Genomic DNA, 19,625 nt, shown 5'->3' with positions numbered 1-19,625 from the left:
TTTTGTTGTTGTTTGGATACCCATTTTGTCTTCTAATTCTTTCTCCTGCTGCTTGGTAAGGTTTTTTGTTAGTGCCTTTGTTTTGAGTTTATTAATTTTAAGTCCTGCTACTTTTCCATATTCCTCTATTTGCATTATTAATTTGGGTCCTGACAGTATTGGTTGTTCTAAGATGAAGACCAGGTCGTCAGCAAAGGCTTGGACTTTATATTCCTCTTTTTTTATTTTCAAACCTTTTATTTTGTTTTCACTTCTAATTTTGTTTAACAGTATCACTAGTGTTAAGATAAATCGTAAGGGGGATAGAGGACAACCCTGTCTCACTCCTTTTGCTATTGTGAATTGTTCGGTAGTGTCTCCATTTATTGCTATCCTTGCCATTTGAGTTGAATATATATTTTCTACCATCTTTACAAATTTATCGCCAAATTTCATATTTTCTAATTGTAAAATAAGGAATCTCCAATTTAAGTTATCGAAGGCTTTTTGTGCGTCCAAAAATATTAATGCCAATTGTTTATCTGGATTTGTTTCATAATATTCTAATACATCAATTATAATTCTCATATTGTTTTTTATTTGCCTTTTTGGCATAAAGCCGTTTTGATCAGGGTGGATGTATTCATTTATTACTTTTTTTAATCTTTCTGAAATTATCAATGTAAATAGTTTGTAGTCTGCATTTAAAAATGAAATGGGTCTATAGTTTTTAATTTGTTGTTTGTATCTTCTTTTGGGATAAGTGTTATGGTGGCTTCCATCCATGAGTTAGGTAGTCTGGCTTTCAGGAGCGCTTCATTAAAAATTTCTAGCAGTATTTCATCTAATGGTTGTTGACATATCATATATAATTCTGCCGGAAGTTCGTCTGGACCTGGTGTTTTGTTGTTCTTCTATTTTTTTCTTGCCTCCATTAATTCTGTCATACTAATTGTCCCGTTTAATATCTCCCTCTGTGTCTCCTCCAATTTGACTAAATTCATCTTTTCTAAATATCGTTTAATATCTTCTTCGGATATATTCTCTTGTGTATATAGGTTTTGAAAATAGTTTTTTGCTATATATGTATATATATATTCCTCTTTTTTGAAGTGTATCTCCCCTTTCTCATCCTGTAACTGGTGTATCGTTTTTTTCTCTTTATCTTTTTTCAATTTGTATGCAAACCATCGACCCGTTTTATTGGCATGTTCAAAGTAATTTTGCTTTGCTGATTTAATTTTCTGTGCCATCTCTGCTTGTGTAGTCAAATTTGGTTTTTTTGTTTTGTTTTTATTGAATTTATATACCGCCCTACTCCCAAAGGTCTCAGGGCGGTGAACAGCCATAGAATAAAACATATAAATACAAAATTTAAAATAAAATAAAAGGAATTAAATAATTTGGCTGAACAAATTTAAAACCCCAATAATTTAAAAACAAATTTAAAATTTCCATTTAAAAAGGGGAAAGACTTAGGACAGGCCAGCTTGATGAAATAAGAAAGTCTTGAGCGCGCGATGGAAGGTATGCAGATCCGGGATCCTCCGTATCTCCGGGGGAAGCTCGTTCCAGATAGTAGGTGACCCCACAAAGAAGGCTCTCCCCCTGGGGGCCGCCAGTCGACATTGTTTGGCCGACGGCACCCAGAGGAGCCCCTCTCTATGGAAGCATACTGGTCGGTGGGAAGCTATTGGTGGTAGCAGGCGGTCCCGTAGATAACCAGGTCCTAAGCCATGGAGCGCTCTAAAGGTGATAACCAAAACCTTGAAGCTCACTCGGAAGACCACCAGGAGCCAGTGCAGCTCGCGCAGGAGAGGTGTTACATGGGAGCGCCACGTCGCTCCCATCACCACCCGCGCGGCCGCACTCTGCGCCAGTTGAAGCCTCCGAGTGCTCCTCAAGGGGAGCCCCATGTAGAGAGCGTTACAATAGTCCAGACGGGAGGTGACGAGGGCATGAGTGACCATGCGTAAGGAGTCCCGATTTAGAAAGGGACGCAACTGGCGGATCAGGCGAACCTGATGAAAAATCCTCCTGGTCACGGCCGTCAAGTGCTCTTCTAAAGGCAGCCATGAATCCAGGAGGACACCCAAGTTGCGAGCCCTTTCCGTGGGGGCCAATGATTCGCCCCCAATAGTCAGCGATGGCACCAGCTGACATCGGAAACCACAGCAACTCGGTCTTGGATGGGTTGAGCCTGAGCCTGTTTCTCCCCATCCAGATCCGTACGGCCTCCAGGCACCGGGACATCACTTAAAGGGCATTGTTGGGGTGGTCTGGGGTGGAGATGTACAGCTGGGTGTCTTCAGCGTACTGGTGGTACTTCACCCCAAAACCACGGATGATCTCGCCCAGCGGCTTTACATAAATGTTGAACAAAAGGGGCGAGAGGACCGATCCTTGTGGCACCCCACATATAAGGGGCCTCGGGGTCGACCTCTGCCTCCCGTCAACACAGACTGCGACCGGTCGGGGAGAAAGGAGGAGAACCACCGTAGTACGGTGCCTCCCACCCCCAACTCTTCCAACCAGTGCAGCATGATACCATGGTTGATGGTATCAAAAGCCGCTGAGAGATCTAACAGGACCAGGACAGAGGAGTACCCCCTGTCCCGAGCCCTCCAGAGATCATCCACCAACGCGACCAATGCCGTTTCCGTGCTGTACCCAGGTCTGAAGCCCGACTGGAACGGATCTAGATATGTCGTTTCATCCAGGTACTGGGGGAGCTGTCGCGCAACCACACTCTCAACAACCTTCGCCACAAAGCGAAGGTTGGAGACTGGACGATAATTAGCCAATACTGCCGGGTCCAGGGAAGGCTTCTTGAGGAGAGGTCTCACCACCGCCTCTTTCAAGGCAGTGGGAAAGACACCCTCGCCCAATGAAGCATTTATAATCCCCTGGAGCCAGCCTCGCGTCACCTTCCGGGAAGCCAGCACTAACCAGGAGGGACACGGGTCCAACAAACATGTGGTCACGTTCAGTCTACCCAGAACCCTGTCCACGTCCTCAGGGGTCACAGGATCAAATTCATCCCAGATGACATTCTCAGGACCTGCCTCCGTCATCCCCGCTGGATCTACCCAGTCGGAATCCAGATCTTCCCGAATCTGAGTGATTTTGTCATACAGATACTGAACAAAATCCTCGGCTCTTCCCTCCAAGGGGTCCTCCCACACTTCCTGGTGGAGCAGGGAGCGGGTGACCCTAAACAGGGCGGCTGGGCGATTATCTGATGATGCAATAAGAGCAGCAAAATGGGTACATTTTGCTGCTTTTATCGCCACTAGGTAATTCTTAATATGAGATCTTACCAGTGTCCGGTCAGATTCAGCATGACTGGCCCTCCAACTACTTAACATAATTTATGTTAACATAATTAATCTTATGTTTTATCAAATCTATTTTTTCCTTAGTTCTTTTGTTCTGGGGTTCCTTCTGTAAATCTAGCTCCCATTTTTTAAGTTCTTTTAACAAATTATCTCATTCTTGTTTTTTATTTTTGTTTTTCTTCGCTGTGTAAGCAATTGTTAGGCCTTATATATATGCTTTTGTGGTGTCCCACAGGTTTTGGAGGGATGTTTCTTCTTTTGTGTTTATCCTAAAAAAATATGTTCATTTCTTTTTCAATCATTTGAATATATACTTTATCTTTTAATATTTCTTTGTTCAACATCCATCTTTTTCTTTTCTTCTGGCCTTTCCATATTACTCTTAATGGATTATGATCCGCCCATGTATTGGTCATTGTTTCCATTTCTATTTCCTTTCTAAGTTCTGTCGTCATCCATACCATATCTATCCTAGACCACGATTGATGTGGACTAGAATAGAATATATATATTTTTTTTCTTTATTTCCCTCCATGTGTCTTGTAGACATAGTTTGTGTGTCATCTCATGAAATGTGACAGGTAGTGTCTTTTTCTTAGTTTTATTTTTCTTATTGCTTCAATAGTCTTTTTTCACATCTATAATCGCATTAAAGTCTCCAATTAGGCAAATATGTTCATATTCTAATTCTTTTGCTTTATTGTGTATCTTTCTATAGAATTCATTTTGGTTGTTATTTGGTGCATAGATTGAGATCAATAATATTGTTTTTTGTTCTGTTTTTATTTCAATTATTAAAATTCTTCCCTCATCTGTGTATATTTGTTTTGTTTCTAATTGTTTTTTAATGTATCTTGCTATTCCTCGTTTTTTTTTTTTGTTCTGCTAATGATGTATACAGTTTGCCTAATCTTGGGTATTCTAGTAATTTTCTGTGCTTTTTCTTAATATGTACTTCCTGCAAATTTATAATGTCCATATCTAATCTTTGTAGCTTCATGAATGTCTGCGTTCTTTTAGCTGGTGAGTTTAGACCAATTATATTTATTGAGATCATTTTTATTTCTTCCTCCATATTTGTTTGTTGTTCTTAATCTTCTTGTATTTCTTGTTTCTCTTTGTGTTTTTTCCCTTGCTCCTTCTCTTTCTGTTCGTTCCTTTTCCAATCTTCTTTTTTCTTCTTGGTCTCCTTCATTTTCCTCTGTTAGATATTGTTCCTGACTTTTACTCTCGGCTTCCTCCCTACTTTCTTGATCTTCCTCCAGGGCAAAATCTTCCTGCCAGGAGATTAGGATGCCTTCCGGTATCAACCATCGAAACATGATTTTGCATGTATTTAATTGCGATGTAAGGAAGTTGTAATTTCTTCTCTGGTCTCTTACTCATCTTGGGATTTGTTTGAGGGTTATTATTTTCTTTCCTTTGTATAGTATTGATTCATCTCTCATTTTTTTATAGATTTCATCCTTTATCGTTTTTTTTTTTTTTTTTGGTGAATTTAACATGAACTTCCTTTGGCAATTTGTGCCTGCGGGCATAATTCGTGTGAACTCTGTAGACCTCATCAATATCTCTTCGTATATCATCTTTATCTCTTTGCGTTGCTTCTGCTAAAATTTCCGCCATTATCTCTCCTAAGTCTTCGTCTTTATTTTCCATGATATTCTGAAATCTAAGGTAGAATGATGCTTTCTCCATTTCCAAATACACAATCGATTCTTCTAGTTCCCTACTGATTGACACGTTTTTGTTCCATTGTCTCTATTTTCTTATCTGTTTGTTCCATTTTTGATTCCACTGTTTGGATCCTTTGTTCGTTTCTGGAAATGTTCTGTTGGATTTTTTCTATTTTATCGTCCATTTTTTTAATGTTTTCCTTCATTTCTCCCATATCAGATTTGAGATCATAATGGTCTCTTTTTGTTTCCTTGTGATTGTTTGCAATGGCTTCTTGTGTCTTAGTCATTGCCTCCTGAATCATTAACAACGTTGATTGAATACTTTGTATATTGGACATAGAGCCTGTTTTATCTGCTCCAAGCATACTTTCTATTGATCGCTGCTGTGCTGAAGATGTAAGGGATGTAGGGTTTGAAGCCGTTTTCTTACTTATTTTAGTCATCGTTGTTGTACCTGTACTTGTCATTTTTCCTATCCATTGTAAATTCTTCCAAATTTTCATACAATAAATTAATTCTAGTGATCTTAAACATATTAATTATGAGAGTGGTCAGTTCTCTTCCCTTTTATAGTTTTTAAATTTGTTCTAAACAATATAGTTCCTTATATGTGTGTGTGTGTGTGTGTGTGTGTGTGTGTGTGTGTGTGTGTATTTCTCTTTAGCAAGGTTCTTCCTACGTAAACCAAGATTTTTATGCAGCCCTAGTTCAGTGAAATCACAATCCACTAGTTTCTAGGCTTTTTTTTCTGGCACCCAGCAAATGCCCATTGGGAGACCAAGAAGATTAATGGATTGTGATTTCACTGAAGTAGGGCTGCATAAAAATCTTGGTTTACGTAGGAAGAACCTGGCTAAAGAGAAATACACATAAAGCCTACGAAAAGGAAAGAAAACATTTTATATATGTGTGTGTGTGTGTGTGTGTGTGTGTGTGTGTGTTTGTAGATTTTCACTGGTACAGGTATGCAAGTCTTGGTGTATTCCGGTCTTCTGTGTAAGATTGAGAGCACTTTGGCAACGTTTCGGCAGAATCTCATCTGCCATCATCAGGCTTATGCAAGGGGTCTTCTGCAGCAACTGCCGTTACTATTTCAAATCTGGTGCTGGTAGTCTGCTTTGCTGGGATGGCCCCACCTCTTCGTTCTGATTGGTTGGGAGTCCCAGTCTGTGTCTATTGACTTGGCTTCGGGTGTATGGTCAGTTTTTCTCTCTCCTAATCTACAAAAAACCCAACGGCTCCCTAGGACACACCATCTACAAGAAAAAAACACACACCAACCGCTACTTAAACGCACAATCACATCACCACCCTGCACAGATCAACTCCGTAGCCAAGACTCTCATCTCCAGAACCAAACACCTAGCCGACAAAGACCACCTGGAAACTGAATTACACACTCTCACAAACGTATTAATTTCTAATGGATTCCAAAGAAACACTATCACCAACCTAATCCAAAGGGAGACATCCCCCCAAGAACCAAGACACAGAACAGGACAACGACATCGCCCTCCTCCCTTACATCAAAGGCACCGCAGATAAAATCAGCAAAATTCTCCACAAACACAATATCAAGACAGCCTTCTGCACTGACCAAAAAATAGCCAACATCTTAAGAAACCCCAAAGACAAGATCCAGCTAGAAAACCAAGGAGTCTATGAAATACCATGCAAAATCTGCCCAGCCACATACATTCGACAAACTAATAGGAGAATAAATGCACACATTGCAGAACACAAGAATGCAGTCAGAAAAGAAGAAAAAACTTCCTCTCTTTTCCAGCACCTTAAAGCTACAGGACATGAAATTGATTTTGAAGGAACCAAATTAATCTCCAAAACTGAACACCTCAACAAGAAATAATTATGGAAGCCATTGAAATAGAAAAACGCCCCCATAACATGAATAAGCGTGATGATACCTCCCGCCTACCAGACATCTGAAAACTAGCCCTTGTCAACAAATGAGTCCCAGGGACTTCCGGGTTGGCTCCGCAGCACCATTGACGGTCTTTTTAGACCGCCGCCCCCGTGATTCCGTTGAGCCGTTCTGACAGTGTTAATCAGCTGTCAAACGGCTTGAAAATCTCCCCTTCGGGAAAAGAAGGGGAGGAGAGCAGGTGGGTGAGGGTAGAGCTCCCTGAAAACCCCTGGATTAATTCCAGGGGTTAGGAGGGTGAGAGCTCCCCGTTCAGCCCACTGAAGCTCCGGATCTGGGGGGACTCTGTTTTTTTTTACAGAGCTAGGTGTTGCGTCCAATTTCTGCTGTCAAACAGAAGATTAAATGATTTCAAAAAAGCAGGCGGAACAGAAGCAGCAGGACAAGCTTTTTGCAAGTATAACACTTAACTCTGGGGATACAATGTTTCTAATTGGATTTTCTGAGCTGGAAGTTAAGATGGCGTTTCTTTGTTGCGATTTTAAAAGGGAAAGTTAGAAAAAGTTTTTGCTAATAGACTCGTGCTCAGAGACTGGCTTTAAGTTGCTGGAATAGATTTTGAAGAGCTGTTTGGGAAAAGATTGTTTATAAAGAAATTGCTGAATGCTGCTCAAAAGGATGGCTCTGACTTTATGATTTTATGGCTGTGGGAAGAAAGAAAATTTCTTTAAAATAAAATGGCTTCTAAGAAAGGAGATCTTGAAAGTGCTGGATGCTATTTGGAGGTGTCAGAAACGAAACAGTTGTCTGATTTACAGAGTTGTAAGGATTTTGATGCAGAACTTACAGAATTTATAAAAGAAGCCATGAATAATCATACTGCAGCTATAAGTAACCAAATAGCAATTCTTAAAGGGATAACAACAGAAATGACTGAGGAAATCAAAACAACTACGGAGCATGATGACAACTCAGGAGATATTGCAGCAGAGAGGGTGGAAGAATTTTCTCAAGAATTTTCGAGCTTACTCTCTGCTCTTTTCGGAAAAATTGATAGAATCCTTCAAAATTATGACTTGGTTTGGAAAAAAGCAGTAAATGACCAGACTTTCGAAGTTTCAGAAGATGAAGGAGACTTGTCAGTGGCATCTATACATTTAATAGAAAAGAAACAATTGAACTTTTCTTCACAAACTCTTGACAAACTTTGGTTTTACAGACGAAGGAATGAACTGATTTATATAAGCATGAAGAGGCGATTTGGGGGCTCTAAATCAGAGGAAACTTTTTTAAAAAGGGGACAATTTTTGCAGTTATATCAACCTCAAATTAAAATGAAAAACCTCCTCAAAATAGAAGTAGGAGGGATGCAGAAAGATTGGAAAAAATATAAAAAGAAAGCAAGAATGGAAGATTAACCTTTTCTTTTGGCTTTGTAGTTGTTCTACTCATGGTTAAAAATGATTATGTTGTAGGTATTATAACTACTGAGGGGGGAAAAAGTATAAAGTTAAATATTGATTTTTAAATATGATGTACTAATGGTTGATTAATCCTTTTTGGTTTTTTAGTTTATGTATTAATGGTTAATTATGTTGTTGATTATCTTTTAAATTTTAAAAATTGGAGGAAGGAATAATGAAGGGGGGAAATTTAGAAACTTAAAAAATGTAGAAATTTAATCAGTGAATATCTAAGGTTTATTTTTTGTTATGAGATTTCAAAATAAGAAACCAAGAATGGAAGATTAATTTTTTTTTTTTTTTGGCTTTGTAGTTGTTCTATTCATGGTTTAAATTGATTATGTTTTAGGTGTTATAACTACTGAGGGGGAAAAAGTATAAAGTTGAATATTGATTTTTAAATATGATGTATTAATGGTTGATTAATCTTTTTTGGTTTTCTAGTTAATGTACTAATGGTTAATTATAAAAATGTAGAAATTTAATTAGTGAATATCTAAGGTTTATTTTTTGTTATGAGATTTCAAAATATCTGAACTTTGAGAAAAGTAGGAGGGGGAAAAATGTTTTTAGGCTTGAATGTTTAAGATTTGTTAATGGTTTTAAAATTCTTAGAGTTATTGGATTACATGTTACTTTGTGTTTATATAAAGGGAGGTTGATGAAATTGTAAAAGGGGAGTTAAGGGGTCTTGGGAGTTATTAAATCTTGCAGTTAGCTAGTTTATTTTAGCGAATGTTTGGTGAAATCTATGCCCTGTTTTTGTTCTGGGAAGTCGGGGGTGGGGGGTGGTGAGGAGGGGTTGAAGATTGAGTTTACCAAATTGATTTTTTTTTCTTTTTTTCTGATGATAGTATGAATGATTGTTTATATTGTATACTTGTTTGATCAGAAAATAAAAACTTTTTTATTAAAAAAAAAAAAAAACAAATGAGTCCCAGCACCCACAGACAGAAAAATCTACACCCCAGAAGCCAGACACACACACCCCAAGACCTCCAGCCGAATCACATTCCAGCCAGCCACAAAGATGAAGCCCTGCCACCCGAAGCCAAGCCAACAGACACAGACTGGGACTCCCAACGAATCAGAACAAAGAGGTGGGGCCATCCCAGCAAAGCAGACTACCAGCACCAGATTTGAAACAGTAACAGCAGTTGCTGCAGAAAACCCCTTGCATAAGCCTGATGATGGCAGATGAGATTCTGCCAAAACGTTGCCAAAGTGCTCTCAATCTTACACGGGAGAAGACCCGAATACACCAAGACTTGCATATTTGGTTATTCGGGTTTTCTCCCGCGTAAAATTGGAAGTATCTTGGCGACGTTTCGACGAAGTCTCATTCGTCATCTTCAGGCTGGTGTTTACGGCTTCGTGCCTCCAGGAGCAATGTGTGATCGCAGCTGTTTCCTCCTTTTAACTGCCAGTGGGGGTGTGAACTGATTGGGTAGGAGCTTGGCTGTGTTCTGATTGGGTGGAGGTGTGTTCTGATAGGGTGGGGGCTTGGCTGTGCTCAGGTTAAAACTACAAAGTTTTAAGGTCTACAAATATATGTATTTTACTATATTTCTCAAATCCTTATTTTCTATATTCTATATATTTCTATATACTTAAGACTATGTAAATTTTTACTTATATATGGAATTATAAGTATATATGGAATTACTACAGGAAGAGCCTGTAGTACAGTGGACTAAAGCACTGTTATTAACATCTGCTGCTTGCAATTACTGCAAGTTCAAATCTCACCAGGCTCAAGGTTGACTCAGCCTTCCATCCTTTCAAAGGTAGGTGAAATGAGGACCCAGATTGTGGGGGCAATAAGATGACTTTGTATAAATATACAAAAGTATGAAGGCTATTGCTTAACGCATTGTAAAGCCGCCCTGAGTCTCCGGAGAAGGGCAGCATATAAATTAAAGCAAAAAAAAAAAAAAATTCTAAGAAAAAATAGAAATCTAAACACTTATTAGTAATATATTAAAGCTACATATATATCTAATTATAAAGATAAGCAAATATAAATATAAATTACTCAATTTTCAAATATCAATAATCCAACATATATCAATAATTAACAATTACTAATAATTAATTTTCAAATAATAATCAGGTGTTTATCAATAATCACTTAATCATGCAAAACTTTATATCTTAATTTATATATTCCACCGTTTATCTTAATCTCGATTACTTTCGATTAAACATTTATTTCTTTTCTCACAATTATGTTTAGTTCTTAATGCTTTTATATTCCAAAGGGTGAAAGTCTCTTGTATATGTCTCTCTCTATATATATTTATTATTATTATTTTATTTTTAGTCCTTAATTCCGTGCAATCTTCTCCCAGTCTTGCATCATTCTCTGTACAGTCCTCTTTTTTTTCCTTCTGTCCTTTATCCTCCACCTCAATTCTCTTCAATTGTAAAGTTTATTGTCAATCTCCAAAAATGCCCAAAATATCCAATTTCAACATTAATTAGAAATCCCTGATCTTATTGTTTTCCAGTTCTATTTCATCTAAACCTCCATTAAACCCACCATCTCGAACCACCACTCCAGTTCCACCTTTAATTAAGACTTTTTTGTTCTTTAAAGCCTTCCATAGATTTCACAGTCCTAATAACATGCACAATAATGGAATAAATATATTTAATTTATAATCACCACATCGCTCAATCCTCAAGATATATCCAGCCGGAGTTTTCTTTCTTCTTATCACCTGATATCTCGCCTTTTGCGCAGTCACTGCTTGTCAGATTGTTTCTTCCGCTCCTCTTCCTCTTAGTCGCAGCATTTATTAGGCAGTATTTCTGCCTCAAGTTTTGGAGTCTCGGTATCTCTGCTCCCCCGTTCAACAATATAGTTCTTTTCTCCTATCGATGCAATTCTGTTGGTTTCGATCTTCGCTTCCTACTCCTTGGCTGTCAGCGCTTCGGGCCAGCCAAAATGGCTGGTTTCTTCTCCGCCGGAATTAGGAGGTTTCTCCTGAACCTTCGGGGAAATTGCTTTTTCCCCCGAGGTCCTCGAAGATTCCTCTTTTTTCTATCAATCTCTCTGGGATTGATAGTGCCTATTTAGGCTTCCTGGCTGGGAAAATTTGAGCTTCAAGAACAGAGCCCCGTTCCCTCGCTCCACTCACGCTGACATCACCGCCGGAAGTTCCTCCTGGTGTTTTTTTGTTGTTGTTGTTTTCTGTGGGAAACGGGTCAAAATGGCTCTTTGAGTGTTTAAGGTTGCAGACCTCTGGGCTAGATAAATTGGGGAAAAGAGAGCAAAACTGCTATATACTTTGGTCTTAAACCTGCATTTTGATTTTTTTAAAAAAATATTACCTATATTTTATTGATTTCTGAGCTGCTTTGTGCAACTTTTCAGGTAGAACTGGAATAAGCTTTTTTTATGAATATATGTAATACAAGATTGCACAGCCAGAGAAGAGTAGAATCATAGTACTTGTGCTGATTTGGCTCCTTTGAATGCTCCAAAATCACATTATACAGTAGCTGTACACTGCCTTGAATTCCATAATGGAATCAGATTTTTAAAATCAGTCTTAGCCACTCTATATGATAAGTCACCTTCCATTTCTTTCAGTTTAGTCTTTAACAGGCCATAAACAAAAAGTAGGTGTGTTGCTTCTACATGTCCCAGATTTTTTTAAAAAACCAGGCCACATTCTACAAGGTTCTACAAGGGAATGTATATATTACACACATTACCAAGACTAAATTATTACCTGATTCTGACAGCTGAATTGCAAACTGAAAATAATTCTGTACTTTTGTCCAAATCAAAGGTGTCAAGCATAGCACAGCAGAGGATACATTGTCATGAGCGAATCAATATAATTTTCTAAAATGCTCAAATCACAGATGTAGATGATTAATTTTAACAGACCACATATTCAAAAGTATCTTTTGAGAATGGGCCTGGAGTTAATATTTTTGCCTCTTCCTCTCCCCACTTGAACATTGGGGCCTATCTAACAAAATGAAATTCAATAGTGAAAAAAGTAAGCTTTTACACTTAGGTAAGAAAAACCAAATGCACAGGTATGGTATAGATGGTACCTGGCTCAATAGTAGTAACTGTGAGAGGGATCTTGGAGTCCTAGTGGACAATCAAATATGAGCCAGCGGTGTGTTGCAGCTGCCAAAAAAGACAATGCAATTAACAGTCAGTCTGCATTAACAGAGGATAGAATCAAGATCACATGAAGTGTTGATACCACTTTATAATGCCTTGGTAAGACCACACTTGGAATACTGCATCCAGTTCTGGTCACCATGTGAAAATGGATGGAAAGTTACTCTTTTATAAAATGTATCAGAAGAATTATAAAATACTTTAAGTCAATAACTCTTACTGCAAGCCTCAGTAGCAAGGCCAAATAAAAACCACAAATGATAAAGAGCTAATCACTGTGTGTCAGCCCGATCTGAATGTTCAAGGAAGTAAGCCCACGCTCTGGACAAATGGTAAAAGACAAGATAAGATAGATCCTGTTGTAACAAGGCAGGGGTAATCATGTTTGTCATAAACACAGAATGTAAGGGATCTTAGGTGTGATGTATATTGTGTGGAACACGTATATTGTGTGGAAATGTATACATGCATGGTGTGAAATGGGCTTTGGTCCTACTGTGATATGCCCTTTCTCTGCGTCGTCCCAGGAGTGGCCAAGAATGGGTTGAATCGTCTGTTTCCTGTTGAGACTGAGCTGTTTCTTTTAGCCACGCCTCCTGCCTCCACCTTCCTGCCCCAGTTTCGATGAGAACGTATCTGTAAAGACAACTCAAACCATGCAAGCATTAGTTCCCGGATCACAGGCCAAGCGAAAGCAGGGTGGGGCTTGGCCACTCCTGGGATGACGCAGAGAAAGGGCGTATCTCGGTAGGACCAACGCCCATTCTCCTGCAAGGTCCCAGGAGTGGCCAAGAATGGGACTTACCAAAGCCTCCCCCTATTTACAGGTGGGAAGCCGCTTGGCCAGAGCCTGAAGCCTCCCCATGAACATGTTGTAACACCCTTCGTCCAAACGATGCCTCAGCCGAGGCATAGACATCAATCTTGTAATGACAAATAAAGGGTGAAGGGGAAGCCCACGTGGCGGCTCTGCAGATGTCCTCAATAGAGGCCTGCGTAGCCCATGCTGCAGATGTGGCAGCACTGCAGGTGGAATGGGCCGTAACACCCCTAAGGGTTGGTAATGCTTGAACCTGATAGGCCATTGCAATGCAAGCCTGCAGCCAACCGTCTATGGAAGATGGGGTCACCTTGGCACCTATAGATGAGGGATGGAAGGACACAAAAAGAGCTTCCGTCCGGCGAGAGTGGGATGTTCTCTTAATATAAATCTTAAGAGCCCTCCAAACATCTAAGGTGTGCCATCTTCGCTCCAGGACATGGGAAGGTCCTGGGCAGAAATCAGGCAAGATAACCTCCTGGGCCCTATGAAACTTGGGATTTCACCTTAGGTATGAAGGATGGATCCATCCGGAGGAGTACCCTATTAGGATGGAATATACACAAATCCTGATGGACTGAAAGAGCTGCCAGTTCGGAAATGCGCCTGTCAGAGGTGATAGCCACCAAAACCGCAACCTTAAATGTTAAGAGACGCAAGCTCACAGTTCGTAAAGGTTCGAAAGGGGCCGATGTCAGGGCCTGAAGAACTCGAGATAAATCCCATGTGGGGTATCTATGGACAACCGGAGGTCGGAGGTTAGCTGCTCCCTTAATAAATTGCCTAAGAATGGGGTCATGATCCAATGATGTCCTCTTCCCACACCGCAAGACCGTGGACAGTGCTGCAACCTGCCTGTGGAGCGTGTTGTGGGACAGACCTTTGTCCAACCCGTCCTGCAAAAAATCTAAAACATGTGAAACTGTAGAAGAGGTGGGGTCAAGATCCCTAACCCCACACCAGTTGGTAAAGGCTGCCCATGTTGAATCGTAAATACAATTCGTAGAAGATCTGTGTGAGGCCTGGATGGTTCCAATGACCCTGGAAGAGAACCCATGCTTCCTCAGGAGCCCCTGCTCAAGTGCCAGATGGTTAAGTTGAGCCACTGAGGCTCCGGATGTTTCAAGGCACCCTGGCTGAGGGATATCCTCTCCTGAGGAATCCTCCAGGGCCGAGAAACTGAAAGGCCCACCAGGTCCGCAAACCATGGGTGCCTGGGCCAGTGAGGGGCAACTAAGAGGAGATCCACCCTCTCCTGAATTACCTTCCCGATGACTCCTGGAATTAGCGGAAGAGGTGGAAGGCATAAAGTAGGCCGCTTGGCCAAGGGCTGTGTAAGGCATTGGTCCCCTCCGCCCTCTGTGATGGGAACCTGGTGAAATACTGGGGAAGCTGAGCATTTTGCTGGGAGGCAAACAGGTCCACTACTGGCTCACTGAATCTGGTTGTCAGTTCCAGGAAGAGCGTGTTCTGCCCCAGCTACGGACCCCAAAGAATGCAGCACACACAAAGTCCGTACAAAGCTTAGTTTACTAATTAAGGACTACTAATGAGCTTTCTTAGTAGTTGTTCGAACACAAGTACGGTTTAAATCAGTCTTTTCTGAACAAGGGCTGTTAATTTAACTTCATTAACAGCCGACAAGAATCCAAAGAATAACAACTCAATTCTGAGGAACAGTATTTCAGATAACCGTAATCTTACTGTGGTTGGCAGAATGCCCAGAAGCAATTTGCAGGAAAACTGACAAGAGAGAAACAAGAGCCCAATCAAACGTTTCTGGAATCAAGACGCAAAGGAATATGAACGAAGTTGTTTCCTGCAAATTGCATTAGTCATCGTCCTTCCTTAAATAAGCTAGGGGAGTGGCCAATTAGCCCCAAGCCTTACTCTCGAGGAGACCTCCTCCTGAGGAGCCACTCCTGCCTTTTAACAGCTCTGCGCGCTCGTGCATCAAGAAGAGGCTCCTCCTCTTCTTCCTCTTCACTTATGGGAGCTTCTGGAGGTTCTGAAGGCCCTGGCTGAATCCCCGCCTCTGGCACCACATCTTCTCCAGCCTCCTCATTGTCTGACTCAAGCACCAGCTGCACAGGCTGCTGGCGCAGCACCACACCAGCCTCCTCGCTGTTGGAATCAGCTACTAACTGCACAGGCCGCTGATGGGCCACAACAGAGCGTGGGGTGTAATCTCCATTCTGCGTTGTCTATTGTGGACCGGCTGAAGCAATCCACCTTAGTGTTTGCTGTCCCCGCGATATGCTCCGCTTTGAGGGAGAGCAAATAATTTTCTGCCCACCTCCCCAGGAGCTCCACTTCCGACATGAAGCTCCTGGAGTGAGTGCCTCCTTGACGGTTTATGTGTGCCTTGGCCGTGACGTTGTCCGTAAGGATGAGAATGTGTTGGCCCTGTACCAAAGTCTTGAAGTGGCAAAGGAAAAGGTGTGCCGCCCGAAGCTCCAGCCAATTGAAGTTGTGGGTCAGGTCCACTGGGGTCCAGTGGCCCTGAGCCATGTGGCCCTGAAGGTATAGTATAGTTTATTGAATAGCCCGAAGGCCTTTTCAAACAAAACAGAAAAGAAAAAGGGAAAAAGATAAAACAGTTACAAAAATAGCAATCTAAAAATATATGATAGATGACATTAAAATTTTACAATATCAAATTTCAATAGCTAAGTTGCCAAGACTAGATAACCCAAATAGGATAGCTCCTCTCTAACTGAGCTCATCTTCCTTAAAATCAATAAATTTTTTTTGATATAACTGGCTCGTATTGCCGTCATTCTTTTAAGGTATCGAGTAATCGCTCTTACCAGGGGAGGAGAGTCAGCCCTCAACAGAAATGCTAATTTTTGGCTTATATTCCAGTGCGGAAATTTATTTATAATTGGGGACAGATATTGCTTTCTTACTTCTTGATAGAGACTACATTCGAATATTATATGCGCCGTGTCCTCCACGACGTTTACCCCACATATGCATATTCTTTTGTCATACGGGATTTTCCGATAACGGCCGAATCTAACGTTGGTGTCTAGAAGTTCGAATCTAAACTTAACAAATAACTGTCTCTCCACTGATGGCATGTCTAAATGTAAATACTTTTCCAGAGTGAAAGTTGTTTTAACTGCTGTCAGCAGTTTAAGGGAATGATTAGTTGAAAGGGTTGCCATGTCCATTTGCCCATGTATATCTTTAATCCGTTGTTTAACTTGGTTCAGTGTGCCACACAACGGGAACCCTACGCCATATCGGTTCAATATTTCTGACAGCCGGGTTAGCCAGGAATACCTTTGAGGATTTGAAATCTGCTGTTCCTCTAGACATATTTTAGGGAGTCTGCTGGCATCCATCTGGGTCATTTTTAGCCAGTAGGCTACCGCCCTAGTGATTGTATAGGTGTACAGTGAGAAATGTCCCAATTCAGCTCTGACGGATGCAGCTGAAGTGGAATTGTTTACCCCAAGCATCCTCCTTAACAAATTATTTTGAGTTCTCTCTAATATGGGGGCCTCTGTAAGACCCCAAATTTCAGCACCATAGAGCATGATCGGAACAAGTTTAGCCTGAAAGACTTTACGAAGAGGTAAAATGGAGGTTGGTTGGATTCGTTTACTTAATTTGGATACAAGGCTTGCTCCTGCTCTGACCTTTTGAGAAAGGTATTGATGGTGCGGAGTCCAACCTCCTGCACTGGAAAAAACAATTCCAAGATAAGTATATTGGGTAACTTGCTCAATTTTTGTGTCATTAATCTGCCAATTGTGCTTTTGATTCTTATTGCCAAAGACTAAAACTTTTGATTTAGCTACATTTATAGTCAAGTGGTTTGCAGTACAGTAATGTGTGAGCTTGTCAAGAAGTCTCCTCATTCCTATTTGGGTTCTAGAAAACAACACTAAGTCATCGGCATACATTAATACGTTAATAAATCTAGAGCCTATTTGGGGGCTGTGCGTCAGAAGATCATCCAGCTGCGCTGGGATATCATTTATATAAAGGTTAAAAAGAGTAGGGCCCAGCAGGCAGCCCTGCCTCACTCCTCTAGTTGTCGGTATGCTGTTTGTTGAGGCCCCATTTGCTGCATATCTGACTCTAATTGCCGTATTAGTATAGAGAATCCTGATCAACAAAATAAGTCTGGGGTCCATCCCCATAACTTGTAGTTTCCTCCACAAGTGGTTCCTATCTATAGAATCAAAAGCAGCAGTAAGGTCAATAAAGGCGGTATACAGCTTTTTCCCCTGGGTCTTGTATTTATTAATTAAGTGGGAAAGGACAAAACACTTGTCTATGGTAGACCTACCTGATCTAAAACCTGCCTGCTCATTTGCCAGAATTTCCTTATCCAAGCACCAGTCCTCTATTTTATTTAGGAGATGTTTCGTATACATTTTTGAAATTATATTAAGAAGACTGATGGGTCGGTAGTTGGATGGGGCAGCTCTGTCACCTTTCTTAAAAATTGGAAAAACTATAGCTAACCTCCACCCTTCAGGGATTATCCCTACTTTATCGATATAAGTAAACAGTGCTACCAGCACCGGTACCCAAAAGTCAATGTTGGACCTAAAGAGTTCAGGAGGCAACAAGTCCTCTCCAGGGGCCTTCCCGGCCTTTAAGGATTAAATTATATGCTTAACTTCAGTAGGGGTAACTGGTGTCCATTCCGGACATTTCCTTAATTCTTGCTGGAGGATATCCAATTGCAAGACATTTGTTGTATTGTTACCATCAAATAAAGCAAGATAGTGCTTCTCCCATTTTACTGCTGATATATCAGTGTCCATAAATGGGGAACGTTGTTTTAATATACCGGCTATCTTATGCCAAAAGATCGTAGGGAATTGGGATTTCGCTGCCATTTCTACCTCTTTCCACATCCTGGTGTTATAGCTACTTTTCTTGTTTTTCAGTAGGGATTTGTATGCTCTCCTGAGTTGGACCATATTTGAATAATCACCATCCTGTCTGGATCGGTTAACTTTCTTAACTGCGGCTCTTAGATTTGACCTCAAGTTATGGCAATCATCATCAAACCACTTTCTAGAGATCCCATCTACTTTTCTATCGTTCTGGATCATTAAGTTCCTAAGAGTAGAAGTTAGCTCTGTATAAACTGGCATTGGGGTGTTGTCTCCGGGCTTAGATTGGGAGATTTCCCTTGCTAGGTGTCTGGCTTCGTCTGAGCCCAAATAAGTGGTGACAGATTTGACATCAAGTCTGTGCCAATATAACCTTTTATAGTTATAAACCCGGGCGTTTGCTAAGGTGTCAATTTCCTCTCTTGAATGAGGCCTAACTTCTGAAGAGAGTGAAACCAGAGCCGTGATGGGAAAGTGGTCACTTTCCTCTCTAAATATAGCTCTTACTTCTGAAAAATGGTGTACTAAACTAGAGGGAGTGCAGATATAATCGATAGAGGTTGAGGTTTTGTTGGACGAGAAAGTATAGGGATATATATACCCATCACTCGAGCCACTAAGTACTTGCATATCATTCATAAACAGCAGGGAAATTAACCTCTGGGCATATTTATTGGTCCTCTTGTCCACTGAGGACCAAGTGAACTCATTATAAAAGTAACCAGTTGGTACCAGGCCTCGGTTAGCATAGCTCTTCATTGAGGGACCTAGTCTTGCATTAGTATCTCCAGCTAATATAATTTTTGCTTGGGGAAAGCGTCCCTTTAAGGTAGCTAATACTGAATCTAATTCATCCCACAAATCCCTTCCTAGAAGGTGGAATGAAAATGGAGCGATATATACATTAATTAAGATTACGTCCATCCCCCTGAACGTACATCTAATAGGCAGAATATATTGGAATTGAGGATCTAAAGAAATTTCTTCACCCTTCCATCCCGTATCCCTTTCGACCAACATGGTTAAGCCCCCAATTGCCCTCCCTCTTAAATTGACTTTGCCTGCCGGTTTATGCCATGAGGCAAAACCCGGTAAGCTGATCTGTGGATCATTAGTAGTCAGCCAGGTTTCTTTTTTTTTTTTTAATTGAAAAAGTTTTTCAAATACAAATTTTTCCCCCTTTTTCCCCCCCTCCTCCCTAACCCCCCCTCCCCCTCCCCTCCCTGTGGCTTCTTCAAAATAAAACCCAAATTCATAACAGATTATATAATACTTTACCATCCCCTTGCTCCATCCCCCATACGCTGACCCTTTCTTTCTAATAATATTATTATATCCCCCTTATACTATACATTTCAAAATAACATTCTACTATAACATTATATAACTACTCCTAATTTAGCATATTATTATTATATCTCCCAGTTTAGCAATTTCTGCTCATAATCTACC

The 19,625-nt window shown here is 40.6% G+C and overlaps 1 protein-coding gene across 4 annotated transcripts in view; it reads right to left on the bottom strand.

Annotated features, from left to right (window-relative positions):
* Positions 1 to 19,625, bottom strand: part of NMT1 (N-myristoyltransferase 1) — a 97,707-nt gene that overhangs the window by 67,738 nt on the left and 10,344 nt on the right. Inside the window, exons 1-2 of one of the 4 annotated variants that reach the window (XM_070944492.1) lie at positions 12,416 to 12,479; positions 11,010 to 11,593 (exon numbers count right to left, since the gene is read on the bottom strand). The exons of 2 other annotated variants lie outside the window; for them this stretch is intronic. In XM_070944492.1, the coding sequence (XP_070800593.1) occupies positions 11,010 to 11,014 (5 nt within the window). In that variant the 5' untranslated portion in view covers positions 11,015 to 11,593; positions 12,416 to 12,479. Of the gene's footprint in view, positions 1 to 11,009; positions 11,594 to 12,415; positions 12,480 to 19,625 lie in introns of those variants that run through there. One more of the 4 variants, XM_070944493.1, reaches the window with a different exon arrangement.

This window comes from Pituophis catenifer, unplaced genomic scaffold (genome assembly GCF_029215685.1).
Source record: "Pituophis catenifer annectens isolate HBS135680 unplaced genomic scaffold, rPitCat1.0.hap2 SCAF_5, whole genome shotgun sequence".
In the NCBI taxonomy this organism is placed as follows: domain Eukaryota; kingdom Metazoa; phylum Chordata; class Lepidosauria; order Squamata; family Colubridae; genus Pituophis; species Pituophis catenifer.
The sequence above is the reverse complement of the archived record's forward strand: the minus strand, read 5'-3'. Positions and strand labels throughout refer to the sequence as shown.